Source organism: Conger conger, chromosome 3 (assembly GCF_963514075.1).
Source record: "Conger conger chromosome 3, fConCon1.1, whole genome shotgun sequence".
NCBI classification, from domain to species: domain Eukaryota; kingdom Metazoa; phylum Chordata; class Actinopteri; order Anguilliformes; family Congridae; genus Conger; species Conger conger.
In genome coordinates, this window is record NC_083762.1 from 64,853,854 (window position 1) to 64,879,873 (window position 26,020).

A 26,020-nucleotide genomic window follows, 5' to 3' on the forward strand; every position below is an offset into this window, starting at 1 on the left:
GAGCGTTGGCTAAAGAATCTGATGATACACCTATGACTTCCGACCTGTGTAGCTCATATTTAGGTCAGGTGAGAGCAATGTGTGTGTATTTTGTGTGTGCATGTGTGATTTTCTGAAGGCACCCCCATCCCTACAATCATCTCTCTATAGAAGTGGGCAGAGTTTGCATCATGTAGGGTGACATGGCACTCAACCATTTACCATTTATAATATCTCTGCCTTGAACATACAGTCATATAAAATACAAAAAAAATACTTTCCAAATTTGGAAGCCAACTGCATTATTACATAATGTGTCGGCTTGTGACTGCCCGCTGTTATGGAAATAACATTTTGGAGGCCAAGCGGACAGGAACCGTTTTGGATGCATCCTGAGCAAAGCCAGCAATCGGACAAGCGTAATCCTTCATGGGTGCCGCAAGTGTAAATCACTGGCACGATAAACCCTGAATTCACTTTTCCAGCTTAATTTCCTTTTACTCTACGGCTCAAAATCCGGGGATAGATCATTCTTTCCCTCACTCACAAAGCCAAGAGACCAGACCAAAGAGTGAAGCGGCAATTGTTTTTTTTGTGTGGCATGAAATGAGCCTCCCCTCAATCCCCCCCCCACCCCCCCCCCCCCGGGTCGATCTTGGAGGAGCTTTCCAGAGCTTTTCGCGTCTCTAGGCTGCTCTCCTAAGAAAGAGAACCCACCAAAAATAGACCTTTTGTGCTTTTTAACAGATGTGAGACATCAACCTCACTTCCTTTCATAGTTCCAGCATCCCTGTGCTCTCTGGCATGGCCAAAGGAAGCCAAAAGGCACAGACACACGGAGACAGACAGAGGGAAACGCAGGCACAGAAAAACAAAGACAGAGAAACAGAAAGAAACAGAGAGAAGTGGAGAAATAGAAACATGGGGCAACAGACCAAGAAACAGGAAGTTGGTCTCACAAACCTGTGGAAATATGACCACTACCAGGAAAAAAACAAAACACAGCTTTGTGAGATCTTTGTATGACTTCTTTCTTAATGAGGCCTCGTGCCTTAAAATGTCATCGTATCCAGATCAACGGATCATATGAAGGACAGACAGAAATAATTCTGCCCCTAGTCAGACCGTGGATGATGGCTGTCACTAGACATGGCTGAAATACCACAGCATGACAGCGTTCTCCAAAATGAGTGGATAGATCGGAGGACGACCACATTCCAGGGACCTCCTCAGATCTCCTCAGACCTATTTTCTGTTGCAGTTTGGTTCAAATTCAAACCTTACCTAGGGGGACCAAATTTTGGCGTCCAAAAAGGACAGTGTGGGCGGGTGTTATGAACAAAATACTGGGATATTTGTTTATTTATATACGGTCAATGGAACAAACAGAAAAAAAATCCCGGAAATTTTTTGGAATTTAGAAATCCCGCCCAGAGGGATATTTTCAGTCCCAAAAAGGACACATGCTGGAAAAACATCTGGCTGTACCGAAAGGTTATAATACAGCCCCTTATCTTCACAATCTAAAACTATGACTATAATACAACAAATTTCCTTCACAACTGAAAAAAGCTTTCACAATGAATAAAAATGTAAATTTTACCCAGATATGAGTTTGATAACACAAAAAAATATATATATTTCAGTTTGGTCTCCTTCCAGCTCCTAGGGTAAATCAAGAGCCATGTTTATGCTTTTCTGAGAATCTCTTTTTGAAGGAGTCCCAATTCTAACACCTGACTGTAAAACAGAACAGAAGTGATTACCCACATGTGTTCCAGATCAGAACAGAGCAACAGGCTGTGATCTGATTCACATCCTGCCCTTTCACCTTTATTGTGTGTGTGTGGGTGTGTGTGTGTTTGTGTGTAAATGTCTCGAGAGATAGAGGTATAAAGAATCTGTATTTGTCTAAGAAATGAGGGAGAGAGAGGGAGAGAAACAGACTTGAAAGGTTCCAACACAAACAGATCATTAATACAGCGACTAGTCCAGAGCACAGCTGCGATTATGGGGACTTTCCGTTAGAGGCAAAACTGAGGCGTAATAACGACAAAAATAAACTTGGGAGGAGGAGACAGCAGAGGGACAGGGCTGTGGAGGAAACTCTCCAATAGTGGGAATGACTGAATTCATCTGTCTTTAGTGCTTATAATCACAATACATGACAATAATAATGAATTACTATAATTCATACATTAATAACCTAATAAAGAATTCTCACAGGGCATGATACCTTGTCATAAAAAATAATACATTTATTAATCTACATATTTATGCCCAGTATATAGGGGACAATCAAGAGGGAACCCCTCTATAGATAAAGAGCAGAGAACTATGAATACTGAACAACAAACTACAAATGTTCAGATATGGAACGTGGATAATGGGAAAAGCAGCGAACGTGCCAGAGTCTGTTTTACTTCAAGTTAAAGAGCACTCAGTAATTAAAGACAGAGGTGAATAACAGAGCACAAATACCAATTAAACGGTACTCACATTAAGGACATTTCAGAAATACTCAAACTTTCATTACAATAAAATTTTTTTAAATGTTTTACAAGCACGTATTTTAGAGGCGTACAATTATACTTCAGTTCCTTTCATGTTAGTCGGCCTTTCTGCATGCCTCAGCAGCTGGGGTTGTGCATCATACATTTACCAGCAATCAGATCCACTTAACATTGTTTGCCGACATCGAATGCCCCCATTCTCCTCCCCCTCTCAATGCCGGAATACACAGACCCTGGAGGTGCTTAAGAACAATGTCCTCTGCTCCTTCGATAGGGCAGCCAAACAGCGAATGCTTGTGGTTAATAATAAACAGGAATCTGTCTTGAAGAAACCCCAGCATCAGCCTCCCCACATCATTAAAATTTATGACACAATTTTGGAAATTGCTCCCTGACCAGAACCTTGTGGATCCTGAATCGTGAACTCTAAATTGCTTGCTTGATATCTGGAATAAATAGAATCCAAATTCTGGTGAGGGTAATGTGCGTGGTCTAGCCATGCCTGCTGAATCACTGCCCTGTGTGGCACTGCCAGGTCCACAGGCTACTTTTTATGTGTGTGTGTGTGTGTGTGTGTGTGTGTGTGTGTGTGTGTGTGTGCGCGTGCATGTGCGTATGTGTGTGTGCATGTGCATGTGCGTGCGTACGGGCGTGCATGTGTGTGTGTGAGTATTGAATGTGTGTGTCTGTGAGTATTCAGTGTGGGTGTGTGTATGTGTGATCTCCTGATCTGCTGATATTGCACCACCCTGGTGTAAAATCCAACTATGACCAGTGACCATGAAATGGCAGCTACCAGCTGTTTCAAAACCTACCTTGAGCTGTTTTTTCAGCAAGGTAGTCATCAGCCCATGTTACTATCTAAGCGTTAAGGTCTCCCCTGAGGTAAATGAGAGGATACAGGTTTGCAACCCAATGCACTAATGCTGCTCCCTTTGGCACCATACTGAAATCTCTTCAGTGAATATTCAGATATGCAAATGTAAACGAAACATATGCCCATATATAATGGGGTTTCTTTCTGGCTTTTCCAACTACGTGACTATGCATGTGTTAAAGAGACTTAAAACAGAACAGAAGAATTCCTGGGCGTCACACACCGAAGAGCACTACCACGTCCCTAAGTGTGAGGCGTGGCTCCAACCTCTCTCACTTCAGAGAGGTGCAGCGATAACCTGGCATCATCCAACAGCCCCCAGCGAGCCTCACTCACACTGCGCTTACACAGAGCGATACCTGCGTGTTTCACTGCTTCCTGGCCCTGTTGCTCGAAGCTTCCCAGCACACACAGGAAGTGCGCTTTCAGCAGCGAGCCCAGCGTGGCTTGCCTTTGTTTACAGTTAGGGGATTTCCTCCCTACAAACAACATACATATTTTCTGCTCGCAGACAAGGAAAGTGAGGTATTCAAAGGGAAGTGCCATGTATTAATATTAATTTTGAAAACAAACAAACATGCCATAAAAAATAAGAAACTAACACAGTTATGCGACCGCAACAAGGACACAAGGCGAATGGGAAAAAAGGTCAAATATTCATATGAAACTGTAGCATGTTCTGTTCTTTGACTTTGTTATTCAGAAATAGCCCCCGGGTGTAGGGGTGAGTTAGTGCTCTGATGACAGACACGTTTTAGACTGTGCTGGAAATTCAGTCTTGTCACATAACAATGGCTTGGTGACAGCCAGTACCCCATCCATATTGGAGGTCCCTCTCCCCTTACAGGCCACCCAGTGCGCAGGTGGAGGGTTTGAGCGGCTGACCCAATGAAGTTGGGTCTCCAGAGGTTATGTAGAGGGGGTGAAGACCTTGGCCCCCTGCTGGAATTTTTCCCCAAGCTCAACTTTGGATTAGCAGGACGCACCAGCCCTCACCATACCCAGGATGCACAAGCTCTAAATTAGCATATAATGCTAAATAGCATCAGCATTAGCAGTCATTCACAAATCTATAAATCTCATTCACAGTTTTAGGAACATTTTACACTCATGAATTAAGTTTGCATATGTGTCATTTATGTACTGCATTCGTACTTGTGGAAATTTAGCAAATAATTTAGAAACTGCTTTTACACTCAAGATTAAAGGTACAATAGGTAACTTCTAACGGTCAAGAGAGGAATAGCAGCAACAAACACCCTCAAACCACAACACTGTTTATCCCTCCCCCTTCTCTGTAAATGCGCTGACATTGAAAAGCCATTGGCTGTGGCAATTAGAACCAATTTTCAACCAATGAGCTTGAATTATTGTAGTTACACAATGTTTTGGGTGTCGAGCAGTCAACTGTATATTTTGAAAACGAAGGCAGAGGGTGAGTCAACGTGTCAGTGCGGCTTTTTCAATGATAGGAAGGGATTTACAATGGTCTTGTAACAATGTTTTAACACAAAAGGCTTATCTATTGTACCTTTAAGTAAGAAATGCACATCTATTTCCTGACTGAGGCCCCAGAGGTCCCTGTTGTTCAGTTTGAGACTGTGACAGGGTGCAAAGGGCCAAAACCGAAGTGCCCCGCAAGTTGATTTGCGGCGTGCGTACGGTTGCGCCACTCGACCTGGTGTGGGGTTATGGAAACTCTTAGGTAAGGTCTGCACTTCCTTCCTCTGCGGGTTTCATCTTCCTCTCTATTGATAGAAGCAGGGTGGCCCGCCACGAAGCCACCTGCCCCCGCGAACCAGCCACAGCAGAGGCTCGATTTAGCCACTCTCATGCCCCCCTTGGAATGTCCGTTTCACCCCCCGAGGGTGCAGACAGAGACTGTCGAGGTACAACCAGCCAGATTGATGATGGAGCCTGAAAGGGGCGGGCCCCGGGGACATTAAGTGCTACCCGGCCGACCCCCCACCACCCACCCACGTTTGCACCTGCCCAGGACCAGTAAACACAATTAAACAGAAGAGGTGATGAGATATCCACACTATAACAGAACAGGAGCATGATATATGCACACTATAACAGAACAGGACCATGAAATATCCACACTATAACAGAACAGGCCCTTGATATACAGTATGCACACTATAACAGGTCAGGACCATGAAATATCCACACTTTAACAGAACAGGACCATGATATATCCACACTGTAACAAAACAGGGCCGTGTCGCAAACACGGTTTAACAGAACAGTACCATGCCTCATACATGGTTTAAGAGAGAAGGACCGTGAAGCATACACATTTTAACAGGATGCCAGGAGAGACTGACATAATGTCCCTGCTGAAAACCAGCAGAGCCCTAACCAGGCAGATCAAAAGCAGGCCACCATGTTAAGGGTTATAATAACAGGCAGCTGTGTGTTCTAGCATGGCTCAATCCAGCATCAGAGCCTCTTCTTCAGGCGACAGTTGGACACAATCTGCTTCCACCCTATTTCCCTCATGCGAATAAATCAATTCCACACCCAAGGACTCAATTTACGTTCTTATGTTTCGCATTTGTGTAACATGCCTGGTTCCGTGTCGTAGCACAGGACACACGTGACATGAGCGCTCCGGGGACAATGACACTGATGTACGTGCCTGACACAATTTTCATTTTCCTGTTGAATATAACATTCTAACCTCCCGGCAACCAAAAAAAAGAAAAAAAAAATGCAGGGTGAACAGTCACATGATCTATATCTCCAGCTCCTCCTCTAAAGGGAGTTTCTGCCCTATGGGCTTGGGCCTCTTTGAGGACTGGGTGGAGCCACACCGGCATGTTCCTGTTCTATTTTATATGGCTTCTGGTGACTGCCCCATTTCTCCTGTCCAGACCAATCAAACGCTCTACATGATCTGAGTCTCTGATTGGCCCCCCTGTCCTCCCCAGCCACTCTGACGCACCGCTGGTCTGCTGCACGCCACGAGCACAGCCTGTAGCCCCGCCAGGTGAGAGCCGATTGTCGCTTACCCTACAGGTGTTCTTTCACCTTAATGTCACACTGTCTGGAGTTGCATTGAAGGAAAATGTTCTGAAATGTTAGCACACTTTTTACGCCTCTGCAGGTTAGATAACATTTCTTAATCCGTGTGGATTCTCAGTATCTGGGGTGCTGAAGCTTTCAGATCTTCCTCCCACTTCTCTCCACTTCTCTCCATGGGCACTGTCCCCCTGTCATTTAAAACATTTATATATCCTTCTGACACACCGCTGCTGTTATTACCGAAAGCTTCATACAAATTAATGCGCTCGCAGAAACGGCTAATTGCCATTTCTGCTCCAGCATCTGAGGCATGAAAAATGACATAAAATGATGAGCTCAAAATAGAACCGTGGCCTGTTCTCAGAACTGAGGACCAGAGAGCGAATGCATTAGCACGGCGTACAATTTCTCTGAGGCTAAACCGTCCCTATCAGCTCCTAGCTGCGGAGAAGAGAGAAGAAGGATCTATTTTGAGGGACCACGCGTATTTCCCTTGATGGTTCTGAGACACAAAGTGCTTCTGTTCCCCACCCACAGAATACCAGGAACGGAAAATAACGAGGAAATGAATAAACTCAAACAAGTCACTTCTCTTTATGCAGTTCACTGCCAACCCGCAGGCACCCCCACCCTTCGTCATAGTGAACGGGAGGGTCTTGAGCGTGGCTCTTCCTTCCTCTTACCTCCATGCAGGTTCTGGCCCATCTGCCAGGTACCGGCACTGCCCGCTGTTTCGGGTGTGGCAGGGGGGCACTGCCTGCAGCTACACGCCATCCCCTTGCTGTCCTTCCTCTGAGCCATCCTTCCTTCCCTGTCTGCTCTGCACTCCTCTCTCTTTCCCCCTCTGTCTCCTCTGCACCAGATTGGGTGGGAGCTGGGGGGAAGGGCTCAGGTGAGCAGGGGAGAGGTGGGCTGTGGGTTCCTCAGGGAGGGCTTGAGGGTTGCCATGGCAAAGCCACGGCGTGCTGCAGGGCTCTCCCTTAGGTCTTTGACTTCCTGGTAGGCTCTCAGAAACCCCTTAGCTACTGCCTGTACACTTGCCCCACCTCCACCTGGAGCTCCTCCATCAGGTTAAAAGCCCTCTACCTGTACAACTGCAGCACTGATCTGCTAATGCTAATGGTAATCACTTCATCTCACCCACACACACATTATTCCAAAATAAATAATATTTTCTTACAGGCATGTCTTCCAGTGACATGTGAAGCTGAGGCAAGCGATTAAATATGAGTACATGAATTGCCTTGGAGAACCTCTTTTAAGTGAAATGCCTGCGTAATGTCTCACCTGGCGAGCAGGCATGGTGTTAAACTGCATGTTTTCACTGTGCCACAAAACATATTTACTGTCCCTCTAGAAGAATCACTTTACAAACAGCCAGAGCCTCCTGGTAAATTGGGTTGATGTTTACTGAGGTAAATTACGCTGTAGCAGGTGCTGAATGCCAGAGTAAAACACAATTTCCCCTCCAACAAACCGAGGAATGTACCCAGCCCGTACCAAACATATATCAAAGCACTAACCCCAGAAACAGGAACAAGCTTTTGAGTTCAAAAGACAGCTGTGGGGATTCTCAAGCTTTATTTGTTGTATATGAAAGTGCTTAAGAAGACTGACTGATCAGGAGGCGACAAAACAAAACGGTACAAAAAGAAATTAGAACCTTACTGTGAGTTTTAGCGGTTCTGGCTTGGTAAAAAAAACACCATCTCCATAGAGACGTTTCCTGAATCTGAAAAAACATTTTGCAGATATAATTCAAGTTCTTTGTTCACCTCAAAATGTCCCCCTGTTCTTACTGACAGCTTAATGGCTAGTTATAAAAAGCTGAGTGAGATATGCATTGTAAATGAGCGTACTTTGGAAAAGAAATGGTAGTAATTTCCCAGCATAGTACACAATACCTAGGGAACGGCAGCATTTTACAATATGCCCGATTTATTCTCAGTAAATATGTTTTTCAGAAGCACGTGTTTGCACCATTATGAAGCTTCTAGAAGGATGGGGGAATTGGAAGAGGTTGAAAGAGGCTGAAAGGTTGAAAGGGTTTGCTTTGTGACCAGATCAATCCGGCACAATGACACTCTTAGCCGCCGCCCGACCCTTCTGGCCGTCACGTAAAGTAGCCTTGTTCAGCGGCATTTACAAAAGTGGTTATTACCATAATATGCCCGGTATCAGGCTGTGGAGGAGAGAGTGTGAATCTGGTCAAGTGTGAGAACACGGAAAGAGCACGCTGCCACACGCGAGCGTCCCCTCACATTAAAGCAGTGAGACAAGAGCACAAACACACAAATATAACACGGCCACTGTCACACAAACACAGACTCATAACAGGGACAGTTTTATACAAACACGCATATAGAACGCAGACTCTTTTGCACAAACACACATAATACGTGCTAACATAAACACACACGCATGACACAGACTCTTTTTCAACATTACTAAATTAGGAGGCCGTTCTGTCAGCCCGTTTTCCAGACCTACTGAGAGTCATGCAGGAGTTCAAATGATGTCACCTTTCCCCATCCTACTGACACACAAAGGTGTGTTAGGTTCCAATTTAAATAATAAAGGCTTTGTGTAAAACATCAAGACAGACTTTTTTTGGTGGACTGGTTCCATCTAATTACGGCACAACCCTGGGCTTTTATTTGGAAATATTTCACTGCTCTGATGAGGTTTCGCTTTTATTGTCCCTTAATTTTCCCCGGTTTTATGAGCATTAGCATTCTGGCACGGGAACCATGGTTTCTGTCCAGTGACAGTCCCCAAAAGCCATTTTAATTGGAGGCTCAGCCCAACAGCGGCCCGTAATCAGGGCCATTTTGAGTATGGCATGCTCAACCAGGCACGGGCCATTTGTGTGCACGTTTTTTCCCCAATTTATTTTGTGTTTATAGAAGTCAGTGGCCGCAGAAACACTTCCCTGACGTGCTTAAAGAGCTTTACTGGCATGAGTCAGAGAGCGGCTGGCGGTTCGATGGTAAAGTTCACTGATTTGCTGTTGCCCATGAGGGGACCTCTGAGGTCAATGTCAGGGCCTGTCAGGCAGTCTGTCAGAAGGTCAATGCTATGGCCTGGCAGGCAGCTGCCTGCAGTACCTTCAGATGGTTAGACATCTGCTGTGGTGGCCTTCCCTCGGTGAGCCGAATGGGGGCTGAAAGGCAGTGGAGGACCTGCAGGGGCTCTCATTCTCAGCCCAGGACCTCCAGCGGCTCTGAAGCACGCGGCTCGCGGTAAAAACGGGTGAAGGCCAGAAATGACGGATGCAGGCCGTTCCACTCCAGGGCAAAGGCATCGGTGACCCTTTTCCTGGCTGGACACAGCGACCCTTTTCCAGACTCGGCACAGAGCTGGATACTAGCCAGTCTGAAAGGAAACAATGAGCCAAAATGGCCTCCTCTCCTCCTTATGTATTCTTATGTGCTGTTGAGTATGGAAAGTTAACTGAGGAGCAGTCAGAGGGCTCTGAGGATGAAAATGACTCAAAGGTAATCTGAAAGTGCAATGTGCACCCACACTGATGAGGGGCACAGGTAATTATCGCCCAACACGGCGCCTTCACCAGACTGCGCTGCGGGTGACATGTCAAGCATTTCAGCCGTGAAAAACAAGCCAATTAACATCGTCCACAGAGCGCCGAAAAAGGGCTGACTGCACGCAGCCTGAATGCTTCTTTCAGCAGCTGGAGGGAGCCACCAAAGACCCGCCATCAGTCATCTAACTGAGAGCCATATTAGCATGTCACTGGGCAAGCCAATGGAATGGACTGTATGGTTGAAAACTCTGCTATAACGGCAGATTATATAATGTATGGATTAGGAACCTGTCCATGATAAAATCATGGTTCTCTTTCTAGGGCTTTTCATATTATGCTAGAGCATGCTTTTGCAGTTTTTAATTGCAGTGACAGATATATTTTAGAAAGGGATTTCTGATTACTTGGTTTTACAGTAGGGCCATTTGGAGGTTCCTGGTCTAAAGCAAGAAAATACAATTCCAGCAACTCCAAACCCCAGCTTGGACATGCATATTATGTTTCCAGAGGCTGTGCTTGAATTGGTTTATTTTTTATGAGGCTTATTCACAATTATAAACACAAATATCCGTTTTTATATGGCGCCAGTGCTTCTTTCGTCGAGTGCTGCAGTCTCAGGTTGCACACGCACCACAGGAAGCAGTTCCAACCAAAAATAAGATTAAACGTCATCTTTGGAAGAACAATTGGGTAATAGACAAACAGACATAAGATTCTGTCCATGTTAAATACTGTCTGGACGAAAGTCAAAAGGCATCGATTTTCATTGCCAATTACCCAGACGACGTCAGCGAAAGTCATCACTTTCGGGACAAGATTAAGTGCAGCTGTGGTTTGGTTTGTGTAACCGAAGAAACGGGAGTTCTCTCGCAATGCAAGCATGTGCAGCAGGCCAACGCTGTTGAGGAACAATGTGGTCTGCGCAAGTCATCACGATGCTAAACCATGTGAATCACTGCAAAAAGTGAGCCCTCCGATACTCAAATCCAGCTTTGCACGTTCCCATCCAGCACTGTGCGCAGTGCCAACTCTTTCTGTGTCAACAACTCTCTCTTCAAGGAGATCTGTGTTCTCTCAACTCTCCTCCGAGAGAATGAACGGAACAACATGAATGAATGAAACTGCTACATGAGGCTCAGCCTGTTGTAAAACCCAGCTATGCCAGCTGGAAAAGCTTGAAAACTGAGCTGGTCTAGCTGAGTATGAACTGGTTTGGCTGGGCATGAGCTGGTCAAACAGCATGGCCAAGCTGGTGATGAGCTGGTCTAGCTGGGTATGAGCTGGTCAAACAGCATGGCCAAGCTGGTGATGAGCTGTTCTAGCTGGGTATGAGCTGATCAACCAACATGGCCAAGCTGGACATAGAGTTGGTCTAGTTCGGTATGAGCTGGTCAGCTAGCTACTGCTGAGCTGAAAGCTGGTCTGAACTGGTCAACGAGCTAAACCATGTTGAGCTGGGAGGTAGTCTGAACTGGTCAACTAGGTACCAGCTGTTTTAAAGCTTGAGGTGTTTTTTTCAGCAGAAAAAACTCTTAGAATACTGATAAGAAAGAATAAATGCTGGATTCTTCTTCATCATCTGCGAAAAGAGCTCTCGGCCTATCAGAGCACCTGAGCGGTGACACAGGCAGCCTCGATGCATGCAGCTGCCCGTAAATGGTAAATGGTTGGCATTTATATAGCGCCTTTATCCAAAGCGCTGTACAATTGATGCTTCTCATTCACCCATTCATACACACACTCACACTGCCATGCAAGGCACCAACCCGCTCATCAGGAGCATTTAGGGGTGAGGTGTCTTGCTTAGGGACACTTCGACACAGCCCGGGCGGGGGATCGAACCAGCAACCCTCCGATTGCCAGAAGACTCTTACTGCCTGAGCCATGTCACCCGTGTCAGAGGTGCGGTGGATGTACCTGAGGTGGGCGTTGAGGCTGTGAGTAAATCGGGACCAGCTGAGCGATGGAAACGGCCCCCTGCCCCCCCCCTCACCCCGGCTGACAGCCTCCAGGAAGCGCACATTGCCGCTGTGAAGCAGTGGCCATGTTTTCCTATGATTCAATCCGCTTGTTTTGGCTCTGCGCACGGTCACCGTCTCCAACAAAAACAGTCCTGCAAAGAGGGACGTCTCCAAAAAATAACGCCGAGAAGAGGGGGGGGGAAACGGAGGAAGGATTTTTATAGATACGCGTGTTGTTTTTCTCTTTATTATTGAATGAACTTGGCCCCCGCGGGTACGTGAGGTTCCCCTCAGGTGAACTGGGAGGAAGGGGAGAGATGGATGAGACGGAGAGGTGAGAAGGTCGTTTCCAGGTGCGGTGCCACACAGCGAGAACATGTGAGCGGGAGAACAGGACAAAGGGAGATGGGAAGGGGCTTCCGGCTGGAACGCTGTGACGGTAAGTTCAAACACTGACGGCTAGGCTCTGTCAGGTGCCAGTGTGATGGGTCAGTGCACCAGCAGCACAGACAGGCAAACACAAAGCAGCCCAGGGAAAGGACATTACGGACAGGAAAGGACACTGTCACAGCCTCTGCCCATTTTCCTTAAGCCTACCCCCCAACATTTCAGCTGCTGACTTTGGGTGGGTGTGGTCCTGCATGCGTGTGTGTGCCTGTGTGAGTGTAAAAGTGTGTGTGAGTGTCTGTGTTTGTGTTTGTGTGAGTGTGTGCTTGTATGGGCCTGCATCTAAGTGTGTGTGTGAGAGAGAGAGGGTGTGCGGTATGCCTTGGGATTGGGCATCAATCTGTTATATACTAACACAAGTCAAGCATCAGTCCAGGACAGGATGTTACTTGAGACTGACACCCAGGGCAACAGAGCAGGATGATGGATTCCCTGCTCGACGCCTGCTGCCTTCAGCATGTGCTTTTGGAGAGGATCTTCAGTACATTTGCTTATGCAAAACCACAGTGTGTGCATGACACACTCAGACTCACAGACGCACACACACTCACACAAAGGCACACTCCACATAGACAGCAAACTCACACACATACAAGCATATGATACACACAGACACGCACATGCATAAACATGTGCATGTGCATGTGCATATTTCAGCAAGCCTGAACCCCACAATTTGTGTCAGATGCAATGCACCAACACTAGGCTAACATTAGCCCAGTGTTAGCAGCCCTGTGACACCTTCGCTGTAAAACTTTGTTCTAGGACACGTCTAACCGGTTTCCCTTGGAAGGACCCTTGCAGAAAGACACAATGGACAGATAAACGGCTTCATCACACAGGTCTAGGGCTGAATGATATATTGTATATTTATTGTCGTCAAGATATGAACGTGCAAGATAAACACGTCGTAAAAGACTCAAACTGCGAGGAATAGCATTTATTTAAATTGTCCATTTGTTCAATAAAATGTAATAAAATAAGATTTAATTTGTTTTATTCAGTGAGCAGACAAATTATCCTGGGTCTATGTTAGCAGTGTACCTAAAGCAGAAAGACATTAGAACTGTGCACACTGTATTGTGTACCACAATATTTGTTTATTTAGTGCAAGTTATATCACCACTGCAATATTCAACAATGTTATCGCATATTTTCCAGCCCTAAACAGGACCCAGCCTCAGCCCCTATCACAGAGCAACGCAGCTTTCTCAAATCACACTGGACCGCTCCGCCCAGCAGTTTCATTACTTGGGAAGCTCTGCTTCCCTTGCCACCTGCACTCTCCTCACCCCCACACTCCAACCGCGGTCACCAACCCAAAAAGCGCTGCTCTGCAGCTCCTTGCAGGCTAGCAGAGTGTCATGGAGACAGAGCCCCCCCTGTACACAGGCTGTCAGGGCCCAGATTGCCGGAGGCGGCTTTGGTACCCTCCATTAGGAGCTAATTACCCGCTGCGGAATCGGGCATTATCTCCCACCGAGCGGGAGCCGTTCCACTCCGAGTCTCACGCGCTGGGAGAAGGGTGACATCTTTTGTTCGCGGGAATGAACGTGGGCGCGTTACGAAACCCTTCAGACACCCCGAAACAGCCGTTTTCATCTTGGCCGCTTCTGCCTTACCGCCACCTCGCGCGACTCTCCCCTGGGTCGGTCTGTGACACGTGCAGGACATTTTTCCAGGAGGGAAAATTCGCTGGGCCAGAGTGTAAGAGAGCAGGGGGGGTATTTTTAAACCGTGAAAATAAGGGAACTTCCTTCCTGTGTGTGTATCCAATTTCTCGGACACCCTGTGCAACAGGCACAGAGTGTACTTTGCAAGCACACATTAATGGACTCTACACCTGTACCCCGCGTTAGCCACGCGACAAGCGGCACATAATGCCAATTTGCAGATATAATATAGAAGCAGTTTTCTTTAGCTGTTTTTGAGAATTCCACTTTTGTCAGATACATGTTTTATGAATGACACTGAAAATGTAAATATAAACACACATAAACTCACTGAGCACTTTATTAAGAATACCTGTACACCTACTTATTCATGCTATTATCTAATCAAGCAGATATGGGTCAGGAGCTTCAGTTACTGTTTACATCAATCATCAGAATGGGGAAAAAATGTGATCTCAGTGATTTAGACCGTGGCATGATTATTGGTGCCAGCCGGGCTGGTTTGAGTATTTCTGTAACTGCTGATCTCTTGGGATTTTCACGCACAACAGTCTCTGGAGTTTACTCAGAATGGTGTGAAACAAAAAACATCCAGTGAGCAGCCGTTCTGCGGGCAAAAACGGGTTGTCGATGAGAGAGGTCAGAGGAGAGGTCAAGGGCCAGACTGGTCGAAGCTGAAAGGAAGATGACAGTAACACAAATAACCACACATTACAACAGTGGTATGCAGAAGGGCATCTGTGAACACACAACACGGCAAACATCAAAGTAGATAGGCTACAGCAGCAGAAAAAAAAATAAGTCTAATAAATACCTAATAAACTGCTCACTGAGTGTATACCTATCATATATAGAACCCTGTGCATTTTGTGTAAGTAAACATGTATGAGCAGACATACACAGGCCGATAACAGAGGTGGCCCCTTATCACAAACACTTCACATTGGCCAGACTAGAGATGGTGGACACGGGGAAAGCAGGCTCTCCTGCTCCTCCTCCTCTCTTCTCCTCCTCTCTTCTGCTCTCTTATCCACAGGAAGAGGCCCAGGGAGTTGGGGGGTACTGATGGTAAAAGGTTGGAGTGCCTGTCTATAAGAAATGTAGCTGACACACAGATATGCCCCCTTCTAATCCGGGGCCTTCTAATCGAAGTGCCGTTCCCTTCTAATTCCCTCTCCTCTCCCAAGAACCCCCACACCCACCCACCCCTGTTTTTGTTCCAGTCACTTAAAGGGAGATCGTAATGGAAGCGAAGTCAAGAGAATACTCAAGTTCCCCTCTCCCCAAACAAATGCGAGGCGGAGAGAGAAACGCGGAGGAGACTACGGAAACCTCCAAAGGCCTCGGCTGATTGCCTGCCATGTCTTCCAGCTGAACCTCTCCCTGAACCCTGCTATCAGCACCCTGATCGCAGATGATACCCCGCGAGCCGGCCAGCAGCAGCGCACCCCCTCCCCCCCCCCCCCCCCCGGAGCTACAGGAGGGGCGCAGATGGCTCTCGCAGATGTTCCGATGCGAGGAGAATTTGGCCAGCATCTCTATCTGGCACACGCCTGGCGCTGGGAGGCGCAGCCAAAAACAAAAACAGGAACATGACAGAGTGCATTTCTGCGGCAGCGCCTCGACACCGCCTCCTCGACTACGGCGCGGCCAATTTTCAGCCATTCAGATTGCATCATAAATACACCATTTGTGGCCGATAACCAAGAGTCAGCACCACTCCCTGGTACCGAAACTCGGATGCGTGGACTTAACACATAATGCAGGTACTTACTTACCATGGTGTCAAATGTAAGCAGGTGGCTAATAGCAGTAGGAAGAGCTGAAGAGCTCAAGCTAGGTTTTGAAACAGCTGGTAACTGGTTGACCAGTTAGACCAGCTCCATACTCAACATGATTTGACCAGCTCAAGCTCTGTTTTGAAACAGCTGGTAGCTGGTATTTCACGCTGGTCATAGCTGGTTTAAACCTGGTTACACCAGGGTGCACATACCTACAAAGCATCATGGCTTATGAAAGCTATTGGCTATTAAAGGAACTCAAGTTCATGACTATCTTTTTCTCAGCGGTAGAAGAACAAGAAGAACAAGAAGAGGAGTGAGAAAAAGAAGAAGACAAGCGGTATCCTTCTCTCAAAGCTCCTGCGATTGTTTCCCGCCTGCCGGCCCCAGTCAGGTGCTTCCGTGTTTTGGCACAGCTTAATCTGCGCTCTTCCTGGCCTCTTTCCTCACGCTGAGACCGTACCCCCTGACATCAGCCCAGCTCCGCCTGGGGGAGAGGGGGGAGGTCTTCTGAACATGGAGGGCCACACGCTGAAGGTGGAAGCCTGCTGCCGCAGAGACAGCCAGGAGCCTTTGTACGACGGGGCGCTTCCTTAGCCGGGAGAACGGCATCATGGGAAGGGGCTGTGTGGGGACGGAGGCACCTTTCCAACGCGCTACGCGCTCTATCTCTTTCTCTCACTCTCTGTTTTCCTTCTCTGTCACGTTGGGAGGGTCTAACAAACACTCAAGCACTCAATCACCTGAATTCCTGGACACTGGGGTGGACTAACATCAACTCTTTCTCCCCCCTCCCCTCACCTCCCCCAAGGGCAAATATAAACAGTTTAGAAATCCAGCCCGCAGCAGAGCTGCACTAAGGGAACTCTGTACACAGCACTGATTCACCGCAGAAGCAGAATAAACACTGCATTCATACCCGTACCAAAATATTTGTGTGTCATTTACTGTAGGTCAGGAACACTTTCAGTCGAGTGGATGGATATGTATTTGTTCTGATTTTGCCTCTTAGACTTTCTGTAAGGGACCACAGACCGTGACACTGAACAGAGTCAGTATCTGCAGGGGGGGAAAGGGCTCTAATGCAGTGCTCCCAAATTTTGGCTCAGAGTTCTTCTTTGTCTCGAGGGGGGCAGCAGTGTGGTAAAGTGGTTTGGGAACTGGGATTGCCAGTAAAAGGTTCCAAGATTCGTAAGATGAATTGTTTCAGTAACATATCCAGGGATATAAATGGATAGCATGTAGAAAATGTGTCGCTCTCTGTAAATCTGGAGAAGCCTTTGCAAAATGTCAAAACGCAACTTGTAAATGTGTATCGCTGTGTTTAACCAGCCGATATTACCTAACAGCTTGCTTACTCCTCCTTCTCCGGCAGAGATTATAGTCACATGTGAAAAAGCAGTTGGCACTGGGGCCGGTTCTGTCATATTTTATCATTATCATGTTGTACGTGCTTCCAGATATTGTTTATCATAATTGTGGTTGACAAAAAACACCCAATGGAGAGCTGATATTAATTTTGTCTTTGAACACATACGATATGCTGTAGGAAAACCCGTATCAGACCTGCCAGAAGCCTGATTGGAGGAAATGAACGAGCATGTGTAAGGTTCTTTAAAAAGCGCGCACAGAAGCTGACAGACTTGAGGCGGATATGAATAATGGATCTGGCTTTAAATGTTAATCAAACCGGTCATCCTTCTCGTGATGAACAGATGCTTGGCCTGTCAGAACAATGGTGGATGATAAAACGCGCCACGCTCTGAGCTGAGCTGGAACGGCAGCGTGTAAGGACACGCTATGAACAGAAAAGACATATCCACAATCACGATAGGATACACATCACCATGCACATAATTGTTTTGCAGACAGAGAATCTGTATTAGGTAAGAGCAGTCATCTGGCAGTCGGAGGGTTGCCGGTTCGACCCCCCCTGGGTGTGTCGAAGTATCCCTGAGCAAGACACCAAACCCCTGAATGCTCCTGACGAGCTGGCTGGTGCCTTGCATGGCAGCCAATCGCCGTTGATGTGTGAGTATGAGTGTGTGTGTGTGAATGGGTGAGTGAGAAGCATCAATTGTACAGCTCTTTGGATAAAGGCGCTATATAAATGCCAACCATTTACCATGTACACGCCATTCATTAACAGTATATAGCAGAATATTTACAGAAGCAATTTGGGTACCTTGCTTAAGGATGCAACACTAGCACCACCTGGGGTGAGTGAGAGAGAGAGAGGGCAATAGCGAGCTTATTATGTCAGCATGTTGCAAGAGATTGCATTATTTGCCCACTTATATGTGGGGAATCTGAAAACAGAGAGACGGTGGTGATGACTCAGTGTTTCAAGCCTGCATTTCCACATGTCGCTAATCCTCCGGGTACCTACACCCTTTCCCACGGTTGGCGAGAGATACATCCGGTGTGCGTACCCTCCCCACTCCCCAGCCACGCTCGGCATTGCCGTTTACCGCCACTCACAAATTCCCCTGGCAGGCACATGAGTCAGTGCTCGCCCAGCCCGAGAGATTCCACCTAGAGTTCCACCAGCCGTCGTAACGCCTGTGATGACAAAAACAAAAGCAACGGCCTTGCAGGAAACTCCCCCCACCAGCAGAAACAGAGCTGAGATATTGCACCAATTCCCCTGACTGACACCAGAGTCACAGCTCACCATTATGATGTCACCCCACAGGCAGACTCACACACTGCCCATCTCCATGGATACCACCATTAATCCTGGCTCTAGCCAGGGAAGCCATTAAGGCTCTCAGCTGCATGTTCAGCTCGAGTGTCCCATTTACCAACCCTGTTTGGCCTCACACAGCACATTCATACAAATACTCATACAACACATTCACATGACTATTCATCCAACAAATTCATACAACACATTCATACTCCGCATTCATACTGAGCACAGTCATACAACTATTCATACGGGACATTCATACGACTATTAGAGGAAACACTCATTCCAAGCAGGGCAACATGACAGATTTCTCAAACTGTTGGTAATATGAAAGGTTTATTGCTTCTCAGGAAATGTCAGATTATTTTAGTTTTAAAAACAGTAACCTGCCGTAACTAACCTGATGAAAGCCAGGATGCCCAAGCATGACTTTAAATTTACTTTAAATGTAAGAGTAGCACATTTTCCCACATGTGGAAATTCTCTTGCTGGCTGGTAAGGTGAGGATACACTCCTGCCTGTGACTACGCAGGGAGCAGGGAAGGGTAAACCCTTCACCCACCTGCAACACATCCACTGGCAGCAGACACCTCCACTCGTCCAAACAAGTGCAGACGAACGAGGACGGATAATCACGAGCCTGTCCGCCACCCGTGGGTCTGTGATTGGCTGTTTGTTTTAGTGAAGCACTTTATTCTCTCAGAGGACTGAGGGGGGAGGGGGGCAGAATCAAACTCAACAAACTACGTTAAAGAAGGTGGTGGATCAAGTCAAAAGAGGCCAATGACCAAAGATCATCCAACACATCTCCATTCAAATCCATCGCCTAAATACAAGAGCATACACTGCTTTAACATCTACTTCGGTGACGTAAAGTAAAAGCTCATTATGTAGCCAGTATCTACAGTAAGGTCAGTTCAGCAGGAAATGGCCGATACAGACAGCCCCGGCTGATACTATCCTTAATGTAATAGTACACTTAGCATTTGAATTATTCATGTGGGTTTTAATGTCAGTTTTTTATCTGAAAGGGGTTTGACTGAGCTGGTGCTGCTTTTCCGGTATCCATGGACCAACTTCACAGGCCTAAGTTAGTGCCCATAAAACAAACAAAATGGCTTTTCAGTTGGGGAAAAAATTGCCTTTTTCAACAGATTTTTGCCCCGCTCCCCATCTGCTTAACCTACACCACCCTCCTCCCTCCCCTCCACCAATCCTGTTCCGATCTACACTATGTTTATCCCGGTACTAACAGAGCCGTACTAAATGAGCAGTACTTATGCAAATGTGTCCCATCCCATCTACAATGAGAATGGCTGTTACATAACCATTCCGGATGGAATATTCCGCCAATTGTGTTAAACATCGTTGTTATGCAACCGGTCCGAACAGGGGCCATAGCGTGAGGCTTTAAAATGCATCTGTGAATACGGAGTAGAGAGCGTGGCAACGCGGCGCGACTCGACGCACACCTGCTCCTTGCGTCAGGCAGGAATTCTCCTCTTTCAAACACGCGCTGCCATTCCGTCGAGGAGGCTCCTTCACCTTCGACCTCTGACCGCCGACCTCAGACTGAGCCAGGGGTGATTCTTCGTGGTACCCCCCCCCCCCCCAACTCCCCCTCAAAATAGATTACTCTGAAAAGAGCCTTTTGAAATGCCGCTAAACAAATGTGTGGCTGACTAAGCACGTGTCAGAACACAGACAAGCAGAGGTCTGGGTGTCCCTCAGAATCGATAAGGGCCACTCTGTGATTTCTCCTCACCAGACCGCCCTCTACTGGCTGCAAACGGCACTGAAACACAATCACACCAATTCACCTGGCTGGCCCAGACAAAACATGTCTACTGTGTTCATTTTTTCCCGTCTATTATCAAATGAAGCATCAAGGACAATGTCCTTCAGTTGCCCTTCAAATTAAAGTGGAAGTTCAGCAGGAAATTTAATTTAAGCACTATTGCAATTTAAACAAGCAGCACATTCCAGGCCATGTTGACATCACTCTTTCATTATACCACTTTAACTGTGATAATTAACTGTAAAGACTGTATTCTTACCTTGAAATACTTATGAAATCTGTACAAAAAGACAGAATATGTGAGTAAAAATCAAACTCTTGTTAGCCCGGAACACGCAGTCGGGGAAGAGTAGGGCAGTGATGTTCACGTGTCCGCGGCTGGGATCTGCTGTTTCACGCTCGTGTTTCCAGTGATCGTCTGCTGAGATGGTGGCCTTGCGGCCTGACAGCTGAGGATATCAAATCTTTCAGCTCTTTCATAAAAAAAAAAATCCCCATATGGTGTTCTTTTTTAGTTAATACTAGATGCCATCTCCAAAGAAATTTGTTTCCATGGTTTCAGATACGGACCCAGCGCTTTCAAAGCAATCAAATCTCACAGACAGTTTGTAAAAACCACTTAATAGCAAAGCATATTGTCTATCCTATTTTTTAGAGAGCATTGTCCAAACAATGTCACCCCTTTACTCCCTACCTGAGTCAGGTCGACCATGCTGCTTAAGCAGACTTTTTGGTTGATGATCCTGTTCCTGTCCTATAGGTTTCCACTGCAACCATAGGAAAGTACACCTCACTTGAAGGCCAGCAATCTCATTGACCTGCTAATTATTAGAACCGGGTGTGCCAATTTAGGGTTGAAATGAAAACCCACAGGATGGTAGATCTCCAGGAACAGGATTGGGCAGCCCTGTTTTAGACACTGGCTTCCTCCCTGCCCAATCAGAAATACAGAGTGAGGCATCATATGTCTGCTGTTGACGGAATAACACCTACTTATATGAGAGAAGCTCTGCAGACCCTTCTGTCGCAGTGAGTTTAATGATACAGCAGCATAGGAGGGCCACATGCTCTGGGGTTTGTGAGGTGGTTTGGCCCCATGCAGAGTGGCACAGTGTGTTGTACCCGTGAGAAAGGTACTTAAACTGAATTGCTTCAGTAACTAGCCAGCCGTATTAATTGATACTATGTAAAATGCAGAAGTTCTGTAGATCACTCCGCATGAGAGCATTGGAAATGTGTTCTGTGTAAAGTGACAGTCGTGGTACATTTTTTTACAGTAATGTTCTCTTTGGGTACAAATGAGTACGTTTTCAGAGCAAAAATGGGACAAATTAATTATATATTGATGGCTCGGGGTACAATTCTATGCACTAATAGGGTACCGCCCCAGTGACAAGCATTTGTTCCTTTTTAGGCACTTACGTACCTTTATTTCTGAGAGTGAATGGTTGGGAGAGGTTTGCTACAGTGAGGTGCAGTTCTCTTTATGGTACGCGCAGAACAGAGGTCGTGGGGTGACAGGCACCCTGCTATTTGGCGGTCGCGGAGTTTGAGCAGAACCAGACTGCATTCCTCCCCCCCGCCTGTCACCCACAAGTCCCTGGGAAAAACAACCCCCCCTCCTCCCGACGAGCCTTCCTGGAAGCCACGCCGGAGGGTCACGGAGGGTCGTCCGTCTCTGGCAGAGCTGGGCCTCCTCTTCCTGCCTGGCAGACAGGGCCTCCATCCCCTCCACCCCCCATCACCCGATCCGCCACATCTCCACTGCTCTGGGTCCGCGCCCGTCCGTAAGCATGCCCCAATTTGGCTAAAGCAAAGAGGGTGTATTAAAATCAACATCGTGCACTGAGAAACAGGGTGAAAGCAGATAATGAACCGCCAAATTTCATGAGTTGTTGAGCACAGGAAAGGGAAGAACATTTAGCAAGAGGTGGAAGAAGAAGAAGAAGAAGACTAAACCAAACACAATAGGGAGTCCTATGCACACTCCTATGTTTGGCCCCCTAATTACACCATTTTACAGTGTCCAGTGTCCAGCCTCTTCAGCTGGACACTGGGCTCCTGGTTGAAAGGGGATCAGCCTGGGGGGGCAGTTCAGTTCTTGGGGCGAGGCTGAGAACTTCAGGGCTGATCTCCCAGTTCCAAGTGAAAGAACATATCACACACAAGGCAGGCGCACAGACGCCTGAACAGGGCACCAACAGGCCATATAAATAATGCCCTGCTAAGCAGTTTTCCAGAAGTCAGGAATTAAGGGCCACTTATCTTTTACATAACAGACAGACATATATTTCATTTGGAAGATAGTGGGGAAATCATATTAGGCAGCCATCCCTTTTTAATAAAAAAGTTCCATCTCGGCTAAATCATGGCCTGGAGGAGGAAAGCATGCCGAGAGAGTGGGAGAGAGAGAGAGAGAGAGAGGAAGGGAGAGAGGGAGAGAGGGAGGGAGGGAGAGAGAGTGAGAGAGAGAGGGAGGAAGGGAGAGAGAGAAGGAAAGAGAGCGAGAGGGGGAAAGAGCGAGGGAGAGAGAGAGACCTTATCGCTCCGCCATTAAAGAGATTTACACACAGCAGCCAAGAGAGCCTCGCTCTACTGTAGTGACACCGCTGTCCCCGCTGTCACCTCCCGCCGCCCTGACCCGAGCGCTCGACGTGTCGGCTGCACTCTCGCAACATTCCTGCCACGTTACAGCGTCTGGAAATGTGGCAGGGAGGCTCACCCAGCGTTGCGACCTGCAGCCAGGCATCACCCTGCCCGCCGTGGCAGAATAACCTGACTCAGAGTGCGCATGTGTGCATGTAAAACCGCCCTGAGCACTGCCTGGGGAGGCTCCCCCTCTCCCCGGCTATCTGTGCCTCTAGACAGGCCTGCCCTCCTTCTAAAACCCGGTTATTTGCCCATGCCCAGGGGTCTTACTGAGCCCAATAATATGCACTTATGCAGCAGCATGTTTGTCAAGACACATTTTTATCTGACACGCTGGAAACCGTTATGTGTGCTGCAGCCAAATCTGAAGTCAGCCAGAAGAACAAGTCAGTCAGAATTTGTTCCAAAACAAGAACTGTATCGCTCTGTTCTGTACCTCACTACTCCCCACTGTACCCCACTGTAGCCCACTGTACCCCACTGCTCCTCATTGTACTGTTTCTGCTCAGTACCTCACTGTACCCCACTGTACCTCACTGCACCCCACTGCGCCTCATTGTACCCCACTGTACCTCACTGTACCCCACTGCTCCTCACTGTACTGTTTCTGCTCAGTACCGCACTGTACCCCACTGTACCTCACTGCTCCTCACTGTACCCCATTGTATCTCACTGTACTGTTTCTGCTCAGTACCTCACTGCACCCCACTGCTCCTCACGGTACTGTTTCTGCTCAGTACCTCACTGTACCCCACTGTACCCCACTGCTCCTCACTGTACTGTGTCTGCTCAGTACCTCACTGTGGCCCACTGTACCTCACCGCACCCCACTGCGCCTCATTGTACCCCACTGTACCTCACTGTACTGTTTCTGCTCAGTACCTCACTGTGGCCCACTGTACCTACCTACACCCCACTGCGCCTCATTGTACCCCACTGTACCACACTGCACCCCACTGCTCCTCACTGTACTGTTTCTGCTTAGTACCTCACTGTACCCCACTGTACCTCACTGCACCCCACTGTACCCTACTGCTCCCCAATGTACCTCACTGTACCCCACTGCTTCTCACTATACCTCACAACATCCCACTGTACCCAACTACTCACCACTGTACCTCACTGTACCCTACTACTCACCACTGCTCCCCACTGTAGCCCACTGTACCTCACTGGACACCACTGCTCCTCACTGTACTGTTTCTGCTCTGAACCTCACTGTAGTCCACTGTACCCCACTGTACTTCACTGCACCCCACTGTTCCTCACTGTACCCTACTGCTCCCCACTGTAAGCCACTGCACACCACTACTCCTCACTGTAGCCCACTGTACCTCACTGCACCACGCTGCTCCTTACTGTACCATAATGTACCCCATTGTACATCACTGTACCCTACTGCTCCCCAATGTACCTCACTGTACCTCACTGCTTCTCACTGTACCTCACTGCACCCCACTGTACCCAACTACTCACCACTGTACCTCACTGTACCCCACCGTACCCTACTACTCACCACTGTACCTCACTGTACCCAACTGCACCCCACTGTACCTCACTGCTCCCCACTGTATCTCAGTCTAACCCACTGTACCTACAAATGCTTAATAAAAACAAATTACCTTAAGATAATTATCAAACCTCAACCTGGGAGTGGGAGATATGTAGCAAACTGCCTTTGATAATAGTGTGCATAGTGTGCAAACATTCAATGGGTAGTAGGTTCAGAATGTCTCGGTTCTTAGTTTTCAAAGAATGTGTTGTGTGTATCTAAATGTTTCTTGAAAACATTTTGGATAACATTTTGTAAGCAATTTGCTACCTGTCCAGACACACTTGAAACCTTGGATCTGTGCCATCAGTAACCGATGCACTGTGACGCACAATGAATATAAAATGGCTTTGTAACCTCGCCCATTGGCAGAGCATAAATAATGAATTACAAAGCACAACTCCACAGTGCAGAGAAACTCACATAGATCTCGTAATGCAAACCAGAAAAATTAAAAGAGAATATACTGAGTAACGCAAATAGCGACAAACAATCTGGGAAGTCTGTTGTGCAGATTATATGTATTTTGGCTATTTATTTAACTGTAACCTGTTTAGCAACTGTAGATAAAGAAATAGCTGGTACAACACCAAACTACAACATTTCTGTTTAATATTGTACATGGACCCGTACCATAAAATAAATGTACAAAAACAAAAACACGTGAAGAGAGACATAAAGCAGACACGCAACCAGTAAAATGTAACTGGTTGTTAATGAACAACTGTTATAACAATAGTGCGACAGTGTAAATGAAAACAGGCTCACCGGCTCTGCAGCTAGAGTGTTGCCATCGATTTCTTTTGACCTGAAATGCCACTTCGTAAAAGGACGGTCGATTCAGCAAGCTGGACGATTCACTGTTTCCCATTTTTACTTTTTTCTATTCAAATAAAATACCGACTTAAGCTCTAATGTACGCGAGGTATTAACGTTGGACTATAGCGATCCCTGACATATGTGTGTCTCAGCGCTGCCTATATACTCTCATGGATATTCAGCGTATCGCTATCACCCGATTATCATTATTTCAGTACATCAAAATCCAGGACGATTTGGTTTTTCAACAGAAACTCCCGCCTGAACTTTGTTTAAATGATAAATATAACAACACGTGGATATCGCTACCTTCTCAAAACTGTCCAATAGCTGCGACCGACTCGCCCAGCTCGTGGAGGGGGCTGGATTTGGCAGGGCTTGTGTGCAGGGATCTCCGAATCCGCGCTCCGCAGCTGCTCACACAGCGACTGTATTACTACTAAAAAAGGGTCCCGCAGTAGCCTATCGTTGGCAGGCCTGCACATTGTTGTTGGCAGGCCTGCATATGGGCAACGCATACCTTTTGAAAAATTCCCGCTTTCCCACTATCAGTTGTCACTTATTAGCAAACTTGAGTTTAAAAGTAAACAGTGGACCCTGCAACGGTCGGAGAGGTATCAGTATTTGGCTCATGGCGCTCTACATATGAAAGCAGGGTAGCCTATTGTTAGTGCAACGGTTGCCTTAATAAACAAAATCAATTTA

At 47.0% G+C, this 26,020-nt stretch overlaps 1 protein-coding gene across 1 annotated transcript in view; it reads right to left on the reverse strand.

Annotated features, from left to right (window-relative positions):
* The window catches only part of neurl1b (neuralized E3 ubiquitin protein ligase 1B), a 65,609-nt gene extending 40,076 nt beyond the window's left edge, over positions 1-25,533 (reverse strand). The window contains exon 1 of the mRNA XM_061236482.1: positions 25,265-25,533. Coding sequence (XP_061092466.1) covers positions 25,265-25,367 — 103 coding nt within the window. The 5' untranslated portion in view covers positions 25,368-25,533. The remainder of the gene's footprint in view (positions 1-25,264) is intronic.
* Between the last annotated feature and the right edge of the window lie 487 nt (positions 25,534-26,020).